The sequence below is a fragment of the Anastrepha ludens genome, chromosome 6, assembly GCF_028408465.1.
Source record: "Anastrepha ludens isolate Willacy chromosome 6, idAnaLude1.1, whole genome shotgun sequence".
Taxonomy (NCBI): domain Eukaryota; kingdom Metazoa; phylum Arthropoda; class Insecta; order Diptera; family Tephritidae; genus Anastrepha; species Anastrepha ludens.
In genome coordinates, this window is record NC_071502.1 from 50,054,553 (window position 1) to 50,076,695 (window position 22,143).

Sequence of the window (22,143 nt, forward strand, 5' to 3'; positions counted from 1 at the left end):
AGTGACCTTAATCGTCTAGCTGCCAAACCCGAACATTTACAGTGAAAGTGCTCAACCATCTCCTACTTGAAAGGGCCCCACAAAATAAGTTAATGTAAGAATTATTCTGCTCAATGCAACTTTTTCCTTAAAAAATAGCAATCACTATTCAGAGTGAATTTCCTTTTCTCAAAAATTCACTGATTAAAACAAGATTTTCTTAGGGTTTGAGGGAGTGTAATCGCAAAAGCTTTGAAAATTACAATAAAAAAAAAAAAGTGGATATTGAAGTTAAAACTATCTTTTTATGACAAATTTTCTTGCATAAAATTTTAAAAATCTTGGATTTTTTAAATATAAAGTACAATACATATATCTATAAGTGTTTGATTAAGTTGATTAAGAAACGCATTGAAAACTGTTTAACATCACTAATTTTATTAAGCTTGGCATCAATATGGTGCCATATGTCACAAAACATACGTTTTTCCTCGAGCACACATCTACCACAACAAGCAACGGTTTGTTCTTAAAAATTCTTTATTACAAGTGATTATAAAATTTTATTAGCTTTATAGTGAAATATATTGAATTTCGCGGCGATGCAAATACATATATTTTTCTTAAATATGTAGTAATAAAAGTTTATATGTGTGAATACATATATGGATGTGTATAAGGAAATTCGCGAGCATGAATTCTCAAATAACAGGTCTCAAAAAGCATACAACAGCAAAAACTGTTAAATTATTGCATAAATTTCCAATAAGCTCTAAAAAAGTTCTCTATTCTAAGCTTCGCACACTGTTAGATAACAGCTGTATGCCTGTTAGCTAATCGTTCACAGCTTATTCAGCGTATGGGACCTTATGCGCTCTCTTTCTCATTCGTTATTTAATAATTATGTATTAGTGACAATTATGAACTGCTTACATATGCACATGTGTGCGTATGTATCAGTGAGTGTACTTGTCTAAAAGCTACTAACTGTTAGCAAATTTAGTGAAGTGTAAATAGTTTATGTACAAATTTAACATTTTAACTATTTGACTAAAGGAAGTAAAAAGTTGATTATAAATTTCAGAAATATACATATCTACATAGATTCAGACACGTAAGACCTTTTGCCTAGTATGGAGCTTTATAGTGAGGCTTGAATACCAAATGTGTCATGTATAAAAACATACATAGTATATATAGATAGGTGAAAGACCTGTGAGTCTGCAAAGGCAAATGTTATTCGTACAGGTAAATAGCAAGGGGTATTTCAGGAAAGTTTTAATTTAAAAACACTAAACTCGATTTTTTTTACGGCCTACTAAAGTTTTCATATCCCAGCCTATGGAATTTTGAAAAAAATGCGAAAAATGGTTAAAATATATGTCTGGCCGAAATAAAAGGTTAAGACATATTTAATTGAATTTCGCGCGAAGTATTTTCATAGAACATTTTAATCCATGTGCCGTTTTGGCCTTACTTACAGAAACCCTTCAACAACCACATTTGAGAAGTCGTTAGAGGTTTGAAAAGTTCTACAAAATTAGTCTTTGGAAAATAGAATATTACTAGTGGTCTTCTCAGGCAAAACATTCATGTTACCAACATAAAACTCCCTAGAGAAGGTAAACAAACACTACTTTCAAAACTTGTAAAAGGAAGTGGAAAAAATGTTCGGCTAAAAAAATTTTCTTTATATCCCCAAATAATATGAACTTAATCCTTACTCAGTATTTTTTGATCTACTTGTTAACCTGATTTCTTGCTACGCCTCTCAAGTAAAACATTTTAAATTTTTATTTTAATGTGTGCACTTGTGCAAATTGATTTAGATAATTTCAGCAACTGGTGTATTGAAAATCGTGTACCGCCCAACATAAATAAGTGCTTCCAAATTACCTTAGGCGTCATCGCTCCGATTTCTCCGACCTATACCCTGAAGCCTTGCATATACGGCCAAAAAGTATTCTTACATTTCGAGTTGCGTAATTTACGCTTTATGGTCCTTTTACGTAGAACCTTAATTGAGTTTAATAAAATCTCTAAATTTGTTGAGATAGATTTTTCATTTTCAAAAGATCACCTATTAAAATCTTTGAATATTTATTATAAATAGTTTAATTTCTTTTTTCTATTGATTCTTCTTCTTCTTCCAAATTGACGCGATAACGGCTTATGCGATTTTGGCCGAGTTTAACAAAGCGCGCCAGTCGTTTCTTTCTCATGCTAAACGGCGCCAGTTGGACACACCAAGTGAAGCCAAGTCCTTTCCCTGTTCTTTGTAACGCAAAGGAGGCTTTCCTCTTCCTCTGCTACCGCCAGCTGGTACCGCACCGAATACTTTCAAAGCTGGAGCGTTTGTATCCATGGACGTTTTTATTATAGAACGACATGACCCAGTCAACGTAGCCGCTGGATCTTTATTCGCTGCGCTATGTCTATGTCGTCGTAAAGCTCATACAGCTCATCGTTTCATCACCTGCGATATTCGCCGTTGCCAACGTGCAAAGGTCCAAAAATCGTACGCAACATCTTTCTCCCAAACACTCCAAGCGTCGCTTCATCGGATGCTGTCATCGTCCAAGCTTCTGAGCCATACGTTAGGACGGGCATGATGAGAGTCTTGTAGAGTGTTAGTTTTGTTCGTCGAGAGAAGACTTTACTACTTAGTTGCCTACTTAGTCCAAAGTAGCACTTGTTGGCAAGAGAGATTCTACGTTGGATTTCAAGGCTGACTTTGTTATTGGTGTTAATGCTTGTTCCTAAATAAACGAAGTCTTTTACAACCTCGAAATTATAACTGTCTACAGTGACGTGGGTGCCGATACGCGAGTGCGCCGACTGTTTGTTTGAAGACAGGAGGTACTTCGTTTTGTTCTCGTTCACCACCAGACCCATACGCTTTGCTCTTTATCCAATTTGGAGAAGGCAGAACTAACAGCACCTTTTTTAAGGCCGATGCTATCGATATCACTGGCATATGTAACAATTGTACGCTCTTATTTATTATTTATTGCCTATTAACCTTAAAATTTGTCCACTGAGCCTAAAATAAATAAATACCATATAATAACTAAAATGCAATTCCTTTATAACTGAATTCAGTTTTTTGGATTATTTTTGTTTAGAATATATATATATATATATTTATATGGTATAAATCTTCCACAATATTTTTAATGCTACACCCATGTGAAGTGGGAATACCAGAAGGTATCTCATATTTTATACATCTGGAAACTATATTTAGATCAGTCTGTGCTTCTGTATATGTCCTTAACACTTTCTTTCTCAAAACACATTTGGTGCTCAAGCAAAAAAAGGGGGTCGACAAAGTATTATGGTTCCTTGAGGAACATACAAATAAAAGTCCCTTGCTTAGATAAATTATATCATTCTTCCGATTTCTGTCAATATCTCGGACACAATTAGTGACTCCATGTTTTTTGCAAATAATGTATTTTCTCGCGTGATTTATATTTATTCTGAATATGACATAAACCTGTCTATAGACAGATTTCTCATAACACTCCGATACTATCACCACTTGTAAGTAGACTTTTACATAATTTTTATATTTTTAAGAATTTAAGGGAAGGACTTTTTCGAGCCGTTTGATACCAAATGAGGTTTCAGACAAAAGAGCTCCATGTTATGGCTGAATTTCAATAATGAGACTTAAATCGGTGAGGCAACATCTTTTTAAGAGCCTACAATGGCTGGAGTATGTTAATGATATTGATATAATCATTCTCTAACCGGGTAAAGAAGCGATATGAAAAGGTCTAGTGGTGAAGCAGATCAAGACGAAGTACTTACTTTCATCAAATAAACGATTGCGCTTGCGCTCACAGAAAAACTCGTTTATTCGTGGACCAACATTAATACTTGTGATAATGTGGGCCTTTAAATCCAAAGGGCAGATTCCCTGACCAACTAGTGCAACAGAGAGAGAAGCAATTACCGCTTTCGACGAACAAACATCACACTTTATAAGTCTGACACAAATCTTAGTCGCAGAAATGTGGAATATGACAACTCGCAATGAGGTGGCCCGAAGAGTGCTCGAGCGGGAGACTGATTATACTTCGGGAGTTGATGTCGACAAATGTTGCATTACATGCTCAATAGTATTGCTCGTTTGGCCAGGTCGTACAAATAGAAAAATGTACGAATACAAATGATCGAGCCATGATCATAAGAAGAAGATTACATCTCAAGCATAGCAGATTACCAGGTTTGGAAACTTCGACAGCGACGCCACCGGGTACTCGGCAGCAGAATTCTTCACGCTAATTTCTCACGTATTCACACACTCGGCCAATCAGTAATTTTCCAAAGTAGCAATAAGGGGCTTTGTTGATTTTTTCATATATTACCAACACAAACTCAGTATTTTCGTAAAAAACCCGCTACCATGACCCCGGTTACGTCAGCAAATCAGCTGGTTCTTTCAAATTCACTGAGAGTCGGTTACCGGTCTGATCTTGGTCACTCCTCTATAAATCTTTCCACTCTGATTACGCCTAGCTTTGATAAACAAAGTAGAGAAGATCCTGATTTCACTTGCTATTTGATAGTTGGAGTCAATTGACACAAGAAAGAAGAAACGGATTGCAGGCTTTATAAAATGAAAAAAAAAAAAAAATTGCTTAGGAATTGACTATGCGTCTAGTCTGAAGAAAGAGGGAGAAAAACTATAGAGAAAGAAAAGAGAGAGAAATATTTCGTGGATTTGTTATATGGAATAGGATTTTCCAGCAACTTCGAACTTACCCTAAGCTATTAAATATTCATTAAGCTTTTAAACTATGTACCCAATTAATTTCTCTTTCTATTTTTTTATTAAAAATGTTAACATTTTCACGAAAATTTTTCCAGTTTTTCTAATTTTTGTCTAAGTTTGAAATTTGGAATGCGGCAAGTATTGTTGGCTTTAACAGAAAGTTACGAACTAAATTTTATAAAATGCTCTTGCCTCTGATGGAAATAAAGAGGGAGAGAGCAGGGAGAGTTCCCAATCATAGAGAGATGCCAACTGGAGTTTCGAAAACATATTAACGCATACACGCACGGTGAACAGAATAAAGAGGTGGTGATATCTGCGAACCGCTATTCTGCTCTAACTGAATTCGACAGAATCAGCTGATTCACTGACGAAATAGTATAACGTTTGTGTTCGTTTTATTGTTATATTGCTTTTTTAATTTTTAATGCTACACATAAGGAAATTTCCCCTACAACGACGTTCGCCTTTATTGCTTATTTTTTGTTACGTCACAGCCAGAATTACCTGCCTTGTTTCCCTGATGATTTGGTGAGCGCTGCAAAATTAAAATTCACCAAATAATTGCCATTAACAACAAACACTTCAGTACTCTTTTTATATTCAACTGCTGTTTTTCATATGAGTAAATAAATAAAACTGCGTTAACAAAAAGAAGAAAAGGTACTACAAAGAATTGAAATGTCAAAGCGATATCACAACTAAATAGACTTTAATGTGAACAGCCAATCGACACATTTAATCGATTCGTTTGCGGGTAATCTAGGAAAGAGATGTAAAGTAATAAATACAATAGACGTTTTAAAAATTTGGAAAAGTTGCCAAACAGCTTTCATACCGAGAAGTGCTCATACAATAGGCACAGTGACATGGTCCAGGGCATTTAAAAAAAACGAAGAAGAGTTTCACTTGGCGTAGAAGTATTCAGTGATTAGTGAATTAAATTTTTAAATTTGTGGAAGTGTGGCAAAATGAGTGAAGAGAAAATTGCAGCGGAAATGGCGAAGGGTTAGACGATTTTTTGTTTTTATTTAATTTAATTTGTTTTGTGTATGTGTGCTAATAATAACTCGTATAGTGGCGCGCATAACAGAATACATGATGAGCTTTTTTTAATACATACAATGTCTTTCGAGTTAAAATTTTTTTGTTATTTTTTTTTTTCTAACACATTCCCCGTTCTTTAACCAAAACCCTACAAATCAAACTTTCAAAATTTATACAAAAATTTGAACAAATTCAACCAATTTTCATCCAAATTTTTAATATTTTAATTTTAATTTGAATAAAATTTTCGGCTACATAGTAAAAAGTCAAATAAAATTTTAGTAAAGCAAGTGCAACTTTTAAGCGGCTAAAAATTCGCGAGGATTTTTATTTATTTTTTCTTTTGCCGGTTTGTTGCATTTTATTCTATTTAAAAATGAAATTCTTGTGCCGGTTAAAACTTCATCAGACTAAAATTCAATGGCCTATAAAACAGCACACTCGAAATTTTTTTTTATTAATTCAAATCAAGAACGTCGAAATTGATTGAATATTTTGAAATTTATTTAGTTTGGATCAATGAATAAAAAATGTTAAAAAAATACTAAAAAAATGATAACTCGAAAAAATAATTGTAAATAATGAAAAAAAATCGTGATGCACTCAGTCATGCTCGCCACTGTATACCTAATATAATATATTTGCGATTAAATATGTGTAAAGTGTATTTGATAATATGTGTTGGTTACTTATAATAAAAAAGAAATATTTTTATTAGTTTCTTTTAAGACCAGTTTATCGCCTTTTTTCTAACAGTTTTACTAGGAGTTGCTCTCAATGTAATCTGGTAAACATAGAACGTTTTGAGGCACCAAGTCAAGGCTAGTTGACGAATAATTAAAATTATTTCACAAAATGTTTCTTAAAGTATTGATGTGCTAAACGATGTGTTCACTGATTAAAAAAAAAATAAAATTATATAAAAATTAAAAATTTTCTACTGGCATATTTCTCAACACAGGTTGTCCTAAAACATATATATTTCTTTATATAAAAATATTCAATTTTTTTTAATAAAAAAATTGTTTACTCATCCTGCTCAGTACATTTGGAAAATATCACCTTAGTTCATTTCACCAATTTCGTTTTAAATGCGTTTAATCAAAACAATTCTACAGAGTAAGTGCAAATGCATGCCATTCATAAGTCCAAGTCTGCGTTAAAATGGAATAAAAGAAGCTGTGTGTGAGCATTTGCATGTTGAGATTTGTCAGAGGGGTCCAACTTTTCTTAATAACATTAGCTGAATTTCACCCATGGCCTGTGTTATATTGACTTTGAGGGCTTCAGTCGATCTATGGTTTCAATTTGTGCATATAGAAATGTTTTTTTCCTTGATCAGTCCACTCGGGAGCATAGGGCCTCGACAAGACTCAGTCTTGCATTGGTTTCGTTAATCTGTTTTGATTTCTGACAAGGTAGGTGATTAGCCTGCCGCTATCAGTCCTAAGTAGTGCGAATGCCCACCTGTCGTTGCTTAGGAACAACACCTCCTTACTGCTTGCATATAGAAATATACTACGAGAAAAGATCCATCGCGAGCAATCATGCGATTTTGTTGGCCCAACCGTGTCACCTCCGCGAGCGATAATACAATTCAAAGAAATTAAAAAAAAAAAATTGTAATCCCTGAGGTCTCGTGGAATTTTTCCTTGGTTAGTTTTCAATAAACTAAATGATCCACTCTCTTTACATACAGCATTTAAAAAAATTTAGATTTTTTATTTTCAAATTTTTTTCCTCGGTATAAGAAGCTGGTTAGCTATATTTTTTCGAGTTTACTTTTAAGGCCCTCGCCTTATTTGTAATGGTGTTTTTTGGGTGTTTCTTTTAAAGTGCAACGAAAAAATGATTTTTTATTTTTGTCTTCAGAATTTTGTCTTCTGATCCATTGCTAAAAAATAAAATTTTTTTTTGGCCATACGAGGTTCGTTCAAAAGTTATCAGACACGGGTTCCGGGATTCACAGGTGTCTGTCTGATATCAGAAAGATAAGAAGGTTCTTATTCAGTATGAATGTCATTATGATGTGAACTACAATCTTTAAAAACGAATTGGTGCTCTTTTTGACTTTAAATGTCCGAAAAAAATACTAAAATACATTTTTTTTCGAATTCTAAATCATTTAAATTTTATTTCATTAAAATCGGTTCAGAAGAACAGGCTATATCTATGTCCATTGTCCATGTGAAGACCATGTTTTAAAGGCTGACAACTTTTTGAACGAACCTGGTATGGCGAAAATTTTTTTGATTATTTTTTAACAATGAATCAAGAAATAAAATACTAATAACAGAAATAAAAAATATAAAATCTTTTTTCGTTTCCGTCGTACACGCTTTTAAAGACAAATCCAAAAAACACCATTTCAAATTGCGCGAGGGCCTTAATGGGGTTAATATTTGGGAATTGAATTATGTTTTGCCCTTATTTTATCCATAGAATTAGGAATATTTTTACAAGCTTACTTGTATATTGTAATATTATATAACCAACTACTAACTATTTCGCGAATTTTCTAGTTGTATAGCTCAAATTAAGGGTAAGGATAGAAACAACATTTCAAATTTATAAATATTTCAAATAGTTTCGGATGATTGTAGATACAGTTTTCGCCATAATATCTCAAAATTGTACTATATAAAAAATTAGAGCTGCAAATTTTGAGGTTATATAGGATGAAAAAATTACGAATACAAATATTTGGTAAAATACTTGACCTCTTTTTCTCCATAGCCTATCAAAAAAATACTTAGAGACTTCATTAATTTTGTTGCATGGCGTAACCTTAATCTAAAATTGTTCATTTCAATCAAAATTTATCATTTACAACTGCTGCTAGAACGCGTAATTTGCCATAGTTATTTGGCATCAGTTAATAATTAAAAAAATAACAGGTTTAATATATTCTATTTTTTTGAATATGTATTGTATATACATATTTTAATGCTCCTAACAAAAAATTAGATCAGCAGCCAGATTCTGTACACTTAATAAACATGTACTATTTACTAATTTTTTGATTATTTATCAAGATTTGGTATTCAATAAGTGGTAGCAAACCCTCTTTTGCTGATAAACTATCAAAATTGTTAATGCTAAGTATTGACAAGTTAAAATTTTATGTATGAAGAGCTTACGGCTGCATTTTCAACATTCGATGAAGGCAAAGATAACAGTGATACATTTCCTTTGATCGCATGGCAATACATGAAAAAATACTCGAACTTTGCACAGTCCGTTGGTTAAGGATTCGATGACGCATTATACACAAAAAACCTGCTTACCTTTGTCGAGAGCGGACTGGCAGCATTCATTTTCCTTGATTGGAGATCTCACAAAAAATCCATTGGTAACAGTTACATTCTCCACGATTTTAGCCCCAATTCAATGCAAAATTCTTGGCTAAAGCTAATTATTTTTATAAAATGATACTTTTTTTTCAATTTCAAACGTTTATTAACAACCATCTCTTCGGCAATTTGTGGATACCGCGCCAAAAAAAATTGGCCGTCTTTGGCCGCAAACCAATTATCGAGCCATTTTTTGGCTTCTTCGTGAGAATTGAAGCGCTGCTCGGAAAGTGTGTGGCCCATCGATGCAAACAAATAATAATCAGAAGGCGCCAAGTCTGGTGAGTAAGGCGCATGCACCAGCGGTTCGCAGTCGAACGCCTCCACCAATTTCCGGGTCGCTCTTGTTCGATGTGGCGGTGCATTGCCACATTGTCAGTTCATGCGACACCCATCTTCCGACCTTTAAAATCATGCCCATGTCTTTCAAACGGTTGGAAATGGCTTTTCGCGTCACTCCCAACTGCTCTGCAATTATTTCTTGCGTTTGACCATCATCTTCATCCAACAATGCTTGCAATTCGGCGTCCTCAAACTTTTTCTCCACGCTAAAATCACCACTTCGGACTTTTTCAAAGCACCTGAAGCACTGTGCTCTACTTAGAGCATGTCCACCATAAGCTTCTATAAGCATTTGATGAGCTTGAGAAGCGTTTTTCTTCAATTGATAACAGAAAATCAACGATGTGCGCAAATCGTAGTTTGAAGGCACGAAATTCGACATTTTTAAGAGCGACAAAAATACATTGTTTGCTGAAACGTAACAAACAATGAACTGAATATTGTTGACAGATGACAGACGAAAAAAACAAGACATGTGGGAAGGTTTAAAAATACTCCTAGCGACATCTATGGACTAATAATAGCTGAAAGTCTCATTTCATAAGTATATGCTTGGTATATATTATTAATATTCAACTGTGTTGAGGGGTAAAAAAATGTAATCGAGCACGAGCTGCCGCCATTGACAACAGTTTGGCGTATTCTTATATGCATAAAAACACATTTTCTTCCTAACTGATTAGAACCGCCAGCTTGCTGTATCGGAAATCGTATGTCATCCGTTGTATGTGAGAAGAGCAATTCTTTTCGCATTTGCATATTTTGGTATTTAATGTGTCACATTTCGAAAAGAGCTGCCACTATTCTCGCCATGAAGAACGTAGCGGATTCGCATTAGTACCGAATTCGTATTAGTAAAACGGTCGTTGGTTGGTTTAACTAGTCCCGGATCTTCCCTAAATGGAGATGATGAAAGGGTAAATGGCAAGAATTCTGCGACGTTCAGATTTTCTAACCATTTATGAATAACTTCTTTATAGAAAGTGAACGTGGAAGAACTCCAATAATAACGAGAACGAAACTCGCAGTTGTACAACAAGATTTGTATCGACATTTCACTTTTTTTCTATGGCAACAAAGCATCACTCAACAGAACCACACTTAATCAAACATAATTCTTATCCACTAACAATATTATATCAACAAGCATTAACGTCACCACTTCGAAAATTTTGTCTTGCATTGTTGGGTAATTCAAAAAACCAATTTTGTGCTACAAAAATTTTTGACATCTTGAAGTAGTTTAGTAAAAAAATTATTAGGCATTAGGTTGACATTATCAACAAGAATTGCATTGAATGAACTTCAAGTACGTCTGAGTAAACAAAACTTGAAGGTTTTGTTAATTATCTTTATATGTATTAGTACTTCTGCCTAAATTAGATTAGTGTATGAGTGAAAATCTTTATATGCAAAGTGGTATCAGGAGTTTCCTGCGTTATCTTTTGGATTTTTTTTTGTTTTTTTGTTTACGTGATATAATGGAAGGCTGTCGTGTCACATAAACACTCTTGTTCAAAATAATAAGTACATTAAATTTTAACCAGTCTGGACGAATTTTCTCTTGCCGTTTTTTAATTTTCATTATAAAACTTCAATCTGAAATAAATATCACATAAATAAAAGTTTCAAATTTTGTAAAAGATTTATAAAAAATCGAAAAATGTTCATCATAATTTCAAACTTTTCAATCAGCTTTAAAAAAAATGGATTGCAGTGCAAGCTTGAAGTGGTTTAAGGGGGTAGTATGGTTAATTCGGTGTAAAACAAGCATATTTTTCGAAATTTTTTTTGTCGACACAGTTGATTTATTCAAAATTTTAAAATTACTTCATTATAAAGTCATATTTAAAGAATATTGTGTGAAATTTTCATTGATTTTTATGAAGAAATGAGTTGGTGGCAGCGAATCTTCGCGGACGTCTCATAAAAAAGTTTTATTGCGGTGTCCCTCAGAACTCATTACTGGATCAACTAAAATCAAAAAACCAAATTGATTTCATCAGCTAATAAAGTTTCGCAGGTAACAACGTCGAATTTTTTTTTTTTTTTTTTTTTTAAATTTTTTAAAGCGCTTTGAAGTCAAAACACCGATTTTTCATAAAAAAAACTTGAAAACTTTGTTGTTTTAAAATATGACAAAATTTAAAAAAAAAAAAACTCGACGTCATTACCTCGTGAATAAAGTAAAGAAACAAAAAAACCAAATTTGAAAAGAATCGGTGCAGTAGATATGAATCTACAGTGGACACCGACCGTAAAAAAGGCAAGTGTGAGAAAAACGCGTTTAAAGATTAGGTAGCTATTTTCGGCAGCGTGAAATCCGGTTGGAGAGGTAGATACTTAATCCTTTGTGTCTTTGTCAATTTTACTCTAATGCACTTCAAACTTTCACACAATAATCTTAAGATGTTATAGAATAATTTAAAAAAAAAACAAAAAAAAATGAAAAAAAAAATACCATACTACCCCCTTAAAATTCTCGTTGATTTTTTATAATTTTTCCCCTGATGGTGTGGCGCATTTTCTCCATACATCAAGAGGCATTTTTTTTAATTAAGGTGAATTTGATGGTTGTGGAATGACATTCGAATTTCTAAGAAAATGCTATCAAACAGTGCAGTGAGAATAATTTGATCAAATTACTACTCAACTCTCCTCTTCTTTCTAAAGTCCTCTCACGATTCCATTTGTTGTTCATTGCGAGAAAATGCGACACTTGTTTTACGGCCAGCTGTTCCATGCCCAAATATTTATGGAAAAATTATATGGTATCATTAATCCATATTTTTACGGCAGCCGCTGTAGCTGAATGGAATTCACAGAGAGAACGCAGGTTCGAATCTCGGTGAAGCAACAAAATTAAGAAAAACATTTTTCTAATAGCGGCCGCTCCTCGGCAAGCAATGGCGAACCTTCGAGTGTATTTCTGATATGAAGAAGCTCCTTATAAAAATATCTGCCGTTCGGAGTCGTCTTGAAACTGTAAGTCTCTTCATTTGTGGAAAAATATCAAGACGCACACCACGAATAGGAGGAGGACTTCGGCCAAACACCTAAAAAGGATGTATGCGCCAATTATATATATATAGACTTGTAAGCATCTAATCTCTTCAAGATCCTGGTGTTTCCCCCGTAAATTTTATAGGGCATTACTGCTGTGGCTAATTCTTTGAAAGATGCTTCATGACAAGGAAAATGTTAAATGAAAGGTGGCAATGCTATTCATTCAAATTTTTTGGACTACGTTTGATGTTTCATAAGATCATTGGAAATTAATATATCAAACCCAAACCAACCGAATGAACGTCACACATAAGATAGATTCCATGCCATTGTGGTAAATTTTTATGATTTTTTTTATTTGTTCATAAAGAAGAAGTGAATTCAAAAACTTTTGAAAATAATTCAATAATTTTAAGATTTATTCATTCCTGGATATTTTGGTAGAAAATTTTAGTTAATATGTGCGATTTATTAAAATATTTTCGCAAATCCTTTCGTTATAATTTTTATGGATAAAATATAGGTACTACTTTTTTGGAAATTTTTGTTTGTTCCCTATTTTTGTGATTTTTTTTTTCAAGAATGAAAAAAGCAACTCTTAAGCAACTTCAAGAATGAAAAGAATTTCATTTCATTTTTGTGATTTTTTTTGAATAATGAAAAAAATTTCAAAAATTTTGAAATAAAATATATATTTTTGTTATCGACTTTTTAGACAACCCAATATACATATTATAAAAGTACACGGTGGGTGACACCTCTCTTTGCCGGCAAGTGAACCGAGGCTTTCCGCAAGGCGGTCAGAGGCAAGTTTCTAGATACTCTGATGGAATTGATGCAGGGATATCTGAACCTAGTTATGAATTGGTCCGCAAATTGCGGCCTTTCCATAAATCCTCTGAAAACGGAGCTCGTCTTATTTACGAGGAAATACAAAATACCTAGAGTGTCTCTCCCCTCAATAGCGAGCGCCCCATTGGTGCTCTCTGACAAGGTGAAGTACCTGGAACTCATTATTGACAGAGGTCTTACGTGGAAGCCAGATATTGAGGAGAGAATTAGGAAGGCAACAGTTGCCCTGTATGGTTGCAGAGGCGCTATCGGAAAAAGATGGGGCCTCTCGCCTAAAGTCACTTTTTGGCTTTATAACACGATTATAAATTCAATCTTGCTAAACGGAGTCCTTGTCTGGTGGATCTCGCTAGAAAGGATGGTATCAGTTAAGAAGCAGAAGAGGGTACAAAAGTCTGCCCTCATTGGAATCAGTGGGGCGCTATGCTGAATGTGGCACCCGTGGACATTGTAGGAAAAACTACCGCTGCACGCGTCGCAATCAGACTAAGGTCTTCGGGCCATAGGTTAGACATGAGTTACGGACACTCTAGCACCCTTAAAAATTTTGAGTTCATCCCCATGGTGCTGGATCACTGTACACCAACGCTAGGTCCGAGCGGACCGTTTTCTACTCATATTCCCTCAAAGGATGAGTGGGCGGGGTGCAATATTTGGCGGCAAGGCATGGCAAACCTGTTCACGGATGGCTCAAAGTTAGACGAAAGGGTTGGTGGGGGGTATTCTGTAAGGAGCTTCCCATCAAACTTAAATTCAGGCTTCCGGACCACTGTAGTGTTCTTCAAGCGGAGGTAAATAAATATTTACTCCGATAGCCAAGCGGCAATTAGGGCTCGTTGTTTGTGCATTCGAGAGTGGTCGGGAAATGTCTGGCTTCTCTCTCTATTGCATCCGAATACTTCGACATCAGGCTCAGTTGGGTTCCCGGTCACAGTGGCATAGAGGGAAACTGCTGGGCTGATGAGCTGGCTAGACAGGGAACTTTGGAGACGGTTTCGTCGCGAAATGAGAGAATTGGGATTCCCTTAAGAACCTGTGGTCTGCTCGAGTCAACTCAGCGAGCGCTAGGCTAGTGCGCAAACGTGCCAGGTCGCGAGATCCTTCTGGCCACGGGTAGATCGGGGACGCTCGAGGGAACTCCTAAGGCTAACAAAGCCCCAGCTCTCGAATTTGGTGGGTATCCTTACCAGACATTGCTTCAAGTCCGTTCTGCAGAAGCTGTCTTGAGGACGTGGTGGAATCATCTCAACACCTTCTTCTCAGCTGCCCTGCTCTCGTCTGGCAAAGATTTAGACATCTGGGCTCTCATTTTTTCGCTACGCCTGCAGATATAGCGGGTCTAAATATCATAAATTTGGTGAAGTTCATCAGTAGCTTGTTGCGGCTAACTACGAACACAAATCAGCCACCGTCGGCATCGTCGTATAGTACAATGCATCATCATCATCGTCGCCTGTAATCCGAAGGCTCCTTCTTCCTTCCCTTCTCCTTTCTCCTCTCCCATGTACGGCATCTCAACGGACGGATCTCCAATATTTGTCCAAGTGTGCCCTACTAGGGCAGCCATTTAACCTAACCTAAGCTAACACGGTGGTGCAAAATTAATCACCTATCCGAAGATTTATAATTTTTCCAAATAGCGCCGTACGTCACTCATTTTTGACAATCAGTGGAGTGCGTAAAGGTTAAAGGTTGAATCACTCAAAATCGTCTTTTTATTTAGTAAAGGAGTTATTCAAAAAGAAAATCCAGGATTAGTTTTGCGCCCCCTTGTACTAACAACAGCGTAACAACGGCTTGTAGAGCCTAATTTTGCGGATGTGATATCAGATTTGTTTGTAGCTGCTATGTTTTAGCTATCAAACCAAGCGAAAACTAAGGAAAGAAGTTGAAGTAAAAAGCACAATGGGAGAATAGAAGCTTAGCAAATCGTCAACAAAAAATTTCTGATTCGCTTTTGCAATTGTTTTTGCAAACAATTAAATCGCACTTCATTTTAATTGATATATTTGATATTGAAGCCGCTAAAAAGCACTGGCGAAGCGTAAACAAATTATCACTGAAATTTCAAATTTGACGTCACTCTGCTTCATGTTGCGCGATCTTTACAAGCCATAAAAAATGTTACTTTTTGTAATGTAAACAGAAATTGAAAAGCAGCAGTCAGTCTCATTTGTTTTGCTTTTTTTAAATTTTGTCAGGTATTTCAACTTCTCAGCCCAAATTTAAAAAAATTTTTTAAGTATGCAGCTCTTTCTTTGCCCTGGGAAGAAAATGCGTTACAACGTCAGCGAGAATAATTTAAAATATTAGCGGAGTTTTGTAGCTACTTGCAACTTGTACTTTTTAATGCTAAAATTCAATGGGCTATATATAGGGTGGGCCATATAAAATTTGCTTTTTGAATCGGCAAAAAAAAAAAAAACTAATCAATATTTTTTCAAACTTTTTTTTATTTGGAAGACTGAATATTGTCATTTTTGAATGAAAAATAATATCGTTCAAATGACTGCCACGACTGGCTTTACAGTAGGACATTCGATCAACCCAATTTTTAAGCACATTTTCGATTGTTTGGGCTCCAATTTCATGAATGGCAACTTCGATTTCGTGTTTAAAGCATCAATCGTCTCTGGATGGTTCGTATAGCATTTGTCCTTAACGGCTCCCCACAAAAAAATAGTCCAACGGGCTTAAATCACAGCTCCGAGGCGGCCAATTGATATCGGAATTCAAAAACGGTAGCCAAAAGTTTGAGTACAACTTTGGCAGTGTGACAAGTTGCACCGTCCTGTTGAAACCAAATGTCGTCCATGTCATCCTCTTCAATTTTCTTCGCTGATTTTCGAAAAAAAATGGCCCGATGATGCCGCCAGACCAAAAACCGCACCAAACTGTGACTCGTTGTGGATGCATTTGCTTCTCTACAGTAACGTGTGGATTTTGTGAGCCCCAAATTCGACAATTTTGCTTATTGACGTAGCAACCGATGTGAAAATCAGAAAAGAAGAAGAAGACTCACCACTTTGGAAATAGTTTTTCAATATTTCCCAATTTTGTTCAAGCGTATAGCGTCCCATTTCGTAAATGTCAAACCTTTAAGTAAATTATGAACACATTTGACATGTCATTTGTGTTACCATTCTCAAAAAAATAGGTGGTTCAAAAAGCAAACGCATCATGCCTTCGGGCGAAACAGTCAATAAAGAATATTATTTATGCGTTTTGAAGCGTTTGAGAGAAGCTGTACGTCGCAAACGGCCGGAAATGTGGGCAAACAATTCTTGAATCTTGCATGATGATAACGCGCCATCGCACCGGATTCAAATTGTGCTGGATTATTTGACCAAACACCAAGCAAATACAATCGTGCAAGCACCGTATCCACTTGATATGTCCCCGTGCGACTTCTTGTTGTTTCCCAAGTTGAAGTTACCACTTCGTGGAAGGAAATTTCAGTGATAGAGGAGATCACATGTGTGTTGCTCGAAGAAAAAAGTTCCGTTATTTTTGCTTTTGTTCGTATTCATTGCCGCAGAAGCTTATTCGGTGGCACGCGGCCCACGCCCATCAAAATATTATTTCCACAGATGAAAGTTTTCACTTTTGAAGAAGCTTTTAGTAACCGACAAAATCTATGCCACAACTTGGTTTGGTTTGGAGTGTCTTGTAAAGGCGTTACATCTCTTCATTTCTGCGGAAAGGGGATTAAGACCGGGGCAAAAGTGTATCAGGAGGATATCTTAGAAGATGTGGTGCAACAGTTGAGCAATATTCTCTCCAATGGAGAGCTTTGGAAAACCCATAAGGCAAAAATCATTCAACAGTGGCTAAAATTTAATATTCCTTGGCTTAAAGCCGCAGAAGATTGACCGTATGGAACTGCAGATCTGAATACATTGAACTCCAGTTTGTGATCAGAATTGGAGAACATGACATGTTGAAGGTCTCGCAGAAATTTGGAGAGTCTCAAACAATCGTTGGTTCGACGTCAATATTCATGGAAAGCGTGCGTGCTGCAATAGCTGAATAGCCTAATCGGTTGAAGGCCTGTTTAAAAGCAAATGGTGACCATTTCGAATGGAAATTACACCTTTTTCCTTAATCTTTACATGATTAAATAAACCTATCTTCGTTAAAAATGGTACTACAATTTTACAATTCAAGTATTACAGAACTTACGCCAGGACAAGTCCTTGGCACAACTTCAATGCGTTTACGGTCATATTTAAATATAAAACCCATTCACAATTGGAAATAATGAAGTGCTTTCCTTTAAGACATTGCCAAATTTTGTATAAAATTTTGCTTCCAAAAAAAAGGTATTTTATTGCCGAAAGATAGCAAAAACAAAAAATATACTACAACAAGGAATGAATTGAAAGGGTAAAATACATTTTTTGTGCGCACAAATGAAAGATCAAGTATTAAAATCACATACACATTTTAAATCATCTATTACTTAATTGGTTGGACTGATGATGTGCCACTTTCAATGGGCAAGCATAAGGAAAAGGACAGTGCACTCTGCCCAACATGTGGAGAGTATGAGATGGCGTATCATTTTTTGTGTCTCTGCCCGGCCTTCACTCAAATCAGGCTTGAGATCTTTCGCACTGATACGTTAAGAAACGACCACCTTGTCTCCTTGGCACAACAAGATCTACTCAGATTACTTCAGGGATCGCGTAGATTTAAAGAAAATTAAAAAACTAACCCGAGTGTAGTGCAATGGACTTAATGTTGTTTGAGTGTTGTACTTACTAGTCTGTCCCGACAAAAAAAAAACCCATCCACTTATTAAGGTCTTTAGGTATTCTTAATTACCTTCTCCTACATTCAAGTGCAGTAATTTTAGAGGTTCCTGTAAAATTAAATTTATTATAATATTTTATTTGCTCTTCCTTACTCACTCGACTGTTTTCGATTTACTTATGAACAATAATCTATTTAAAAAATATTTCTAAAAAGTTATTAACTGTAGCTTTATTTTATTTCTTATCTTTGCATCATTTAGGCCCCCGCATTGGAATGCGCCATGTCCAAACCTTCCTGCTCTTCTTCGGCATTGTAGCAGCTTATATGAGTCGCTTGAATATCTCTGTGGCACTGGTGGCGATGACAAATGCCGCAAGCACGAATCCCAATTTCCAGGTAATCAAAAAAATTACACTTCCTCATTTTACTTATAAATATTTAAACCATCTCAGGAATTCGATTGGACAGAGAAACAGAAATCGTACATCATTTCCAGCTTCTATTGGGGTTATGTGGTAACGCAATTTCCAGGCGGCTATCTGAGTCGTCGCTTTGGCAGCAAAATCGTGATGTTCATGTGCATACTCGGCTCGGCTATGTGTAGCGTACTTACGCCTTTTCTCGTGACATGGGGCGGTTGGCAGATTTTTTGCGCTATACGTACCGTACAGGGTCTTTGCCAAGCAGCTCTCTTCCCGTCACTTCATCAACATGTAGCCAAATGGTCACCGCCACATGAGCGCAATATGCTCGGCGCACTCACATACTCGGGCGTGGATTGCGGCACTGTAATGGCTATGCTTCTGAGTGGTTTGATAGCGGGTAGCTCAATTGGTTGGCCAGGCATTTCATATATCTCAGCAGGTATTTGTTTTATTTGGTGTTTGCTGTGGCTGATATTGGCGGCAGATAATCCACCATCGTCTCGTTTCATAACAAAAATGGAATGCCAGTACATTGAGATGTCGCTGAAACGTGACGAAGATTTCCATGAGAAAAAAATACCTATACCGTGGCTTGCAATGTTCACATCGGTGTCATTTCTTGCTTTGCTCATGGCACGTTGTGCCGAAACATGGGGCTTTAGCACCATTCAAACCCAAATTCCATCCTATTTGAATGGTGTGTTGAATATGAACATCAAAAGTAATGCTTTGTATTCTGCGCTACCCTACATCGCTCGTTGGATTATGTCGTACGTATATCTCTTTTGCGGAAATATGGCTGTGGCGAAGGGTTGGCTGACGCTGACTGCGATACGTAAAATTGCCAATACAGGAGCGTTCTGGGTGCCAGCTTTTCTTTTGATCGGCATCGGTTTCCTAGACGATTCAAGTAAAGCTTTGGCTATTGTGTTAATGACTTTGAATGTGGGTTTCAACGGCGGCGCCACCACTGGTTGCTTGCTCACTATGATTGATATGTCACCAAATCATGCGGGCGTTGTAATGGGTATTATGAATCCGCTGGCGAATGTGATACCCTTGATTACGCCACTAGTTGTGGGCGTTATAGTGACAGATACGGTGAGTAACTAGTGAGGGCTTTTATGTGTACTATGGAATTTTTAAAATTTTATAATTAAAAATTTACTACAATATTAAACCACTTTCTATAACTATTTTTAGCACAATCGTTCCGAATGGCAAATTGTATTCATAATTGCAGCGGCCGTTTTCTTTTTCGGCAATTTAATATTCATAATCTTCGGTACAGCCGAAACACAACCATGGGATGCACCTGATTATCTGTTAAAGGACAATATTGAAGAACCAGTAAAGGTGGCGCCAAAAAGTACATTTAAGGAAATTTTTGGCTACGATGATAGTGAGCAAAAAGTCGCAGATTGGGCGGTGGAGAATTTTGCAGCTGTGGAACCAAATATTAATGAGAAGGAAAACAAAAGCGAAACGACGAATGAAGGAGAAATGAATAGTGTACAAAATGAAAAGATTTAAATTAAGTCTAATTTTTAATTTATATTTGTATGTGTTTGTGTGATGTGAAAGAAAGTGTATAGTTACGCTGTGCTGAATATTAGACAACTTTCATTTTTACGTTGAAAAAATAAAATCGATATAGACTTAGGTATAGCCTTATATAGCGAAACGATTAAGAAATTTTATATAAAAAAAATCGTTAATATTCGTAAGGATAATAAAGGCTTTATTCTAAGAAATCCTATTCAAGTTTTAAAGGAAAAAATATGTGAGTACTTCCACTTAAGAGAAGGATAGACAACTTAACAATTCCGTAAAATAAGAAAAGATTAGACCAAATCTAAAATATTAATTAAGGGTCAATGGTTTGCTAAATTTAAATTCTGAATAGCGAATATAATATGACGATATTTTTCGTGCGGGAAATGCTTAGTTAGATGTTTTTGGGGTGCCCCATTATGAATCTCATTTAAGAATTTAAAAATCCAAAATGGCGGGAAAAAATGGTCAATATAAGTGCCTTATATTACAAAAAAAATGTTTTGATTCATTTCTGAGTAACAGCAGAGATTGAATGAGTCGGGAAGTTACTAGAGATGAGACGGATATAATTGCGTATGAATTTGAGATCCATAAATAATATCAGCAATGCGCGGAAAAGGGTGTGGAGTGGCCGGCCAAGCGAGGTCGTCATCATCATTCCTTGATCTCCGTAGCAGAGCATAGGGCATAGTAAATTAGTGGGGAATATATATATTACCTTCGTAAGTAATCCTAGGTGCTAATAGATCGAAGCACTGCTACATGCAGTAGTAAGTAGTTACTCGGTATTTTTCACTTCGCTGTACGAAAAGTTATGGGAATCTCACTATAATAGCTCTTGATGAAAATAAATAAGGAAAGTGTCTGAACAGCGTGCTTTTTAAAAATTGCATAAAATTCTGACCATAAATAATAAAAATAAAATACATTTTTTTCCAAAATCATTTTTTTTTTTTCAAATAATATTGTATATTGTATTTCAAAAAACTTAAGAAAAAAAAACTTAATATATTGGACTTTAAAAAGCTCTATACCAAAATTTTCAACCTTGAAATCTCAAAATTATTATTAGCCAACAAATAAACCAATTTTCAGAAAAATTTGAGATCATGTCCAAAATACTTGTGTCACTTGACATGGAATCGCTTAAGGGGTTAGGGGTAGTCAGAATTAAAAAAAAAAATGCATTTTTTTGTACATTTTCTTAAAGTATAATATCTTAGAAATATTGTGTGAAAATTTGAAGTGAATCCGACAAATACTTTTCGATTTATTCAACAATTAACAAAGGGCGCTCAGGCACTCCGGAGCGTTCGTATGCTGAAAATATGGATGCTGTACGTATAAAAGTGGAACTAACGATAACACTCGAGAAGGTAGAATGCTATGTAGGCAACAGCAATTCGATATTGCTATGACGGCTAAAGAACTATTATATAGAATAGAATAGATAACACAGTGTAAGTAATTAAATAATTCGTATAACTAAATCGATAAAAAGCTTTAAATACGTTTTTCTCAAAACTATGTTTTTTGAACTGGTTGCAACTTAAAACCCGCTTAATAGGCCGCCATATTGTTAATTTTGAAAAAAAAGTTTCGATCAGGCACAAGATTTTCTATTACAATAATAAAACTAATTTCTCTTGTCCGATTGATTTTAGGTAAATCCCCAAGGACTTGTGATGATCACCGCAAGTGACTTCTGTAGAAACGGGCTCAGATTTAAGTTTTGAAAACTTATTGTTAGGTTTTATTTCTAAACAGATTCAATAAATAAATAATTTATTAATAAAAAATATAGTCAACTAAAACGTATTCTCTCGGTTTTCATATCAGCTAATCATAAATTCACCGTACTGCTAATACCAGGTAAAAGGATGTTTAAAAATAAAAGTTGCTTCCAATAACACAAAAATGTATAACAGTTATTCCTAATTTTTGGCGCTCGATTATGCCAACAAATTATTAATCACATAAAAATTGAGAGAGTAAAGTAACACTTGGCTGCTGGAGAGACGCTCATTTTTATCATTTACTC

The 22,143-nt window shown here is 35.4% G+C and overlaps 1 protein-coding gene across 3 annotated transcripts; it reads left to right on the plus strand.

The window, feature by feature from the left end:
- Positions 1-459: 459 nt before the first annotated feature.
- LOC128867775 (putative inorganic phosphate cotransporter) lies at positions 460-20,302 on the plus strand. Of its 3 annotated transcripts, none has more exons than XM_054109265.1 (4): positions 460-500; positions 18,380-18,516; positions 18,573-19,646; positions 19,749-20,302. In XM_054109265.1, the coding sequence occupies exons 2-4, from the start codon at positions 18,394-18,396 to the stop codon at positions 20,076-20,078; spliced, it is 1,527 nt and encodes a 508-aa protein (XP_053965240.1). In that variant the 5' UTR covers positions 460-500; positions 18,380-18,393; the 3' UTR covers positions 20,079-20,302. The 3 variants fall into 3 exon arrangements, with proteins under 3 accessions (XP_053965240.1, XP_053965238.1, XP_053965239.1); XM_054109263.1 differs by lacking the exon at positions 460-500 and adding an exon at positions 518-691; XM_054109264.1 differs by lacking the exon at positions 460-500 and adding an exon at positions 5,561-5,770.
- Positions 20,303-22,143: the final 1,841 nt, after the last annotated feature.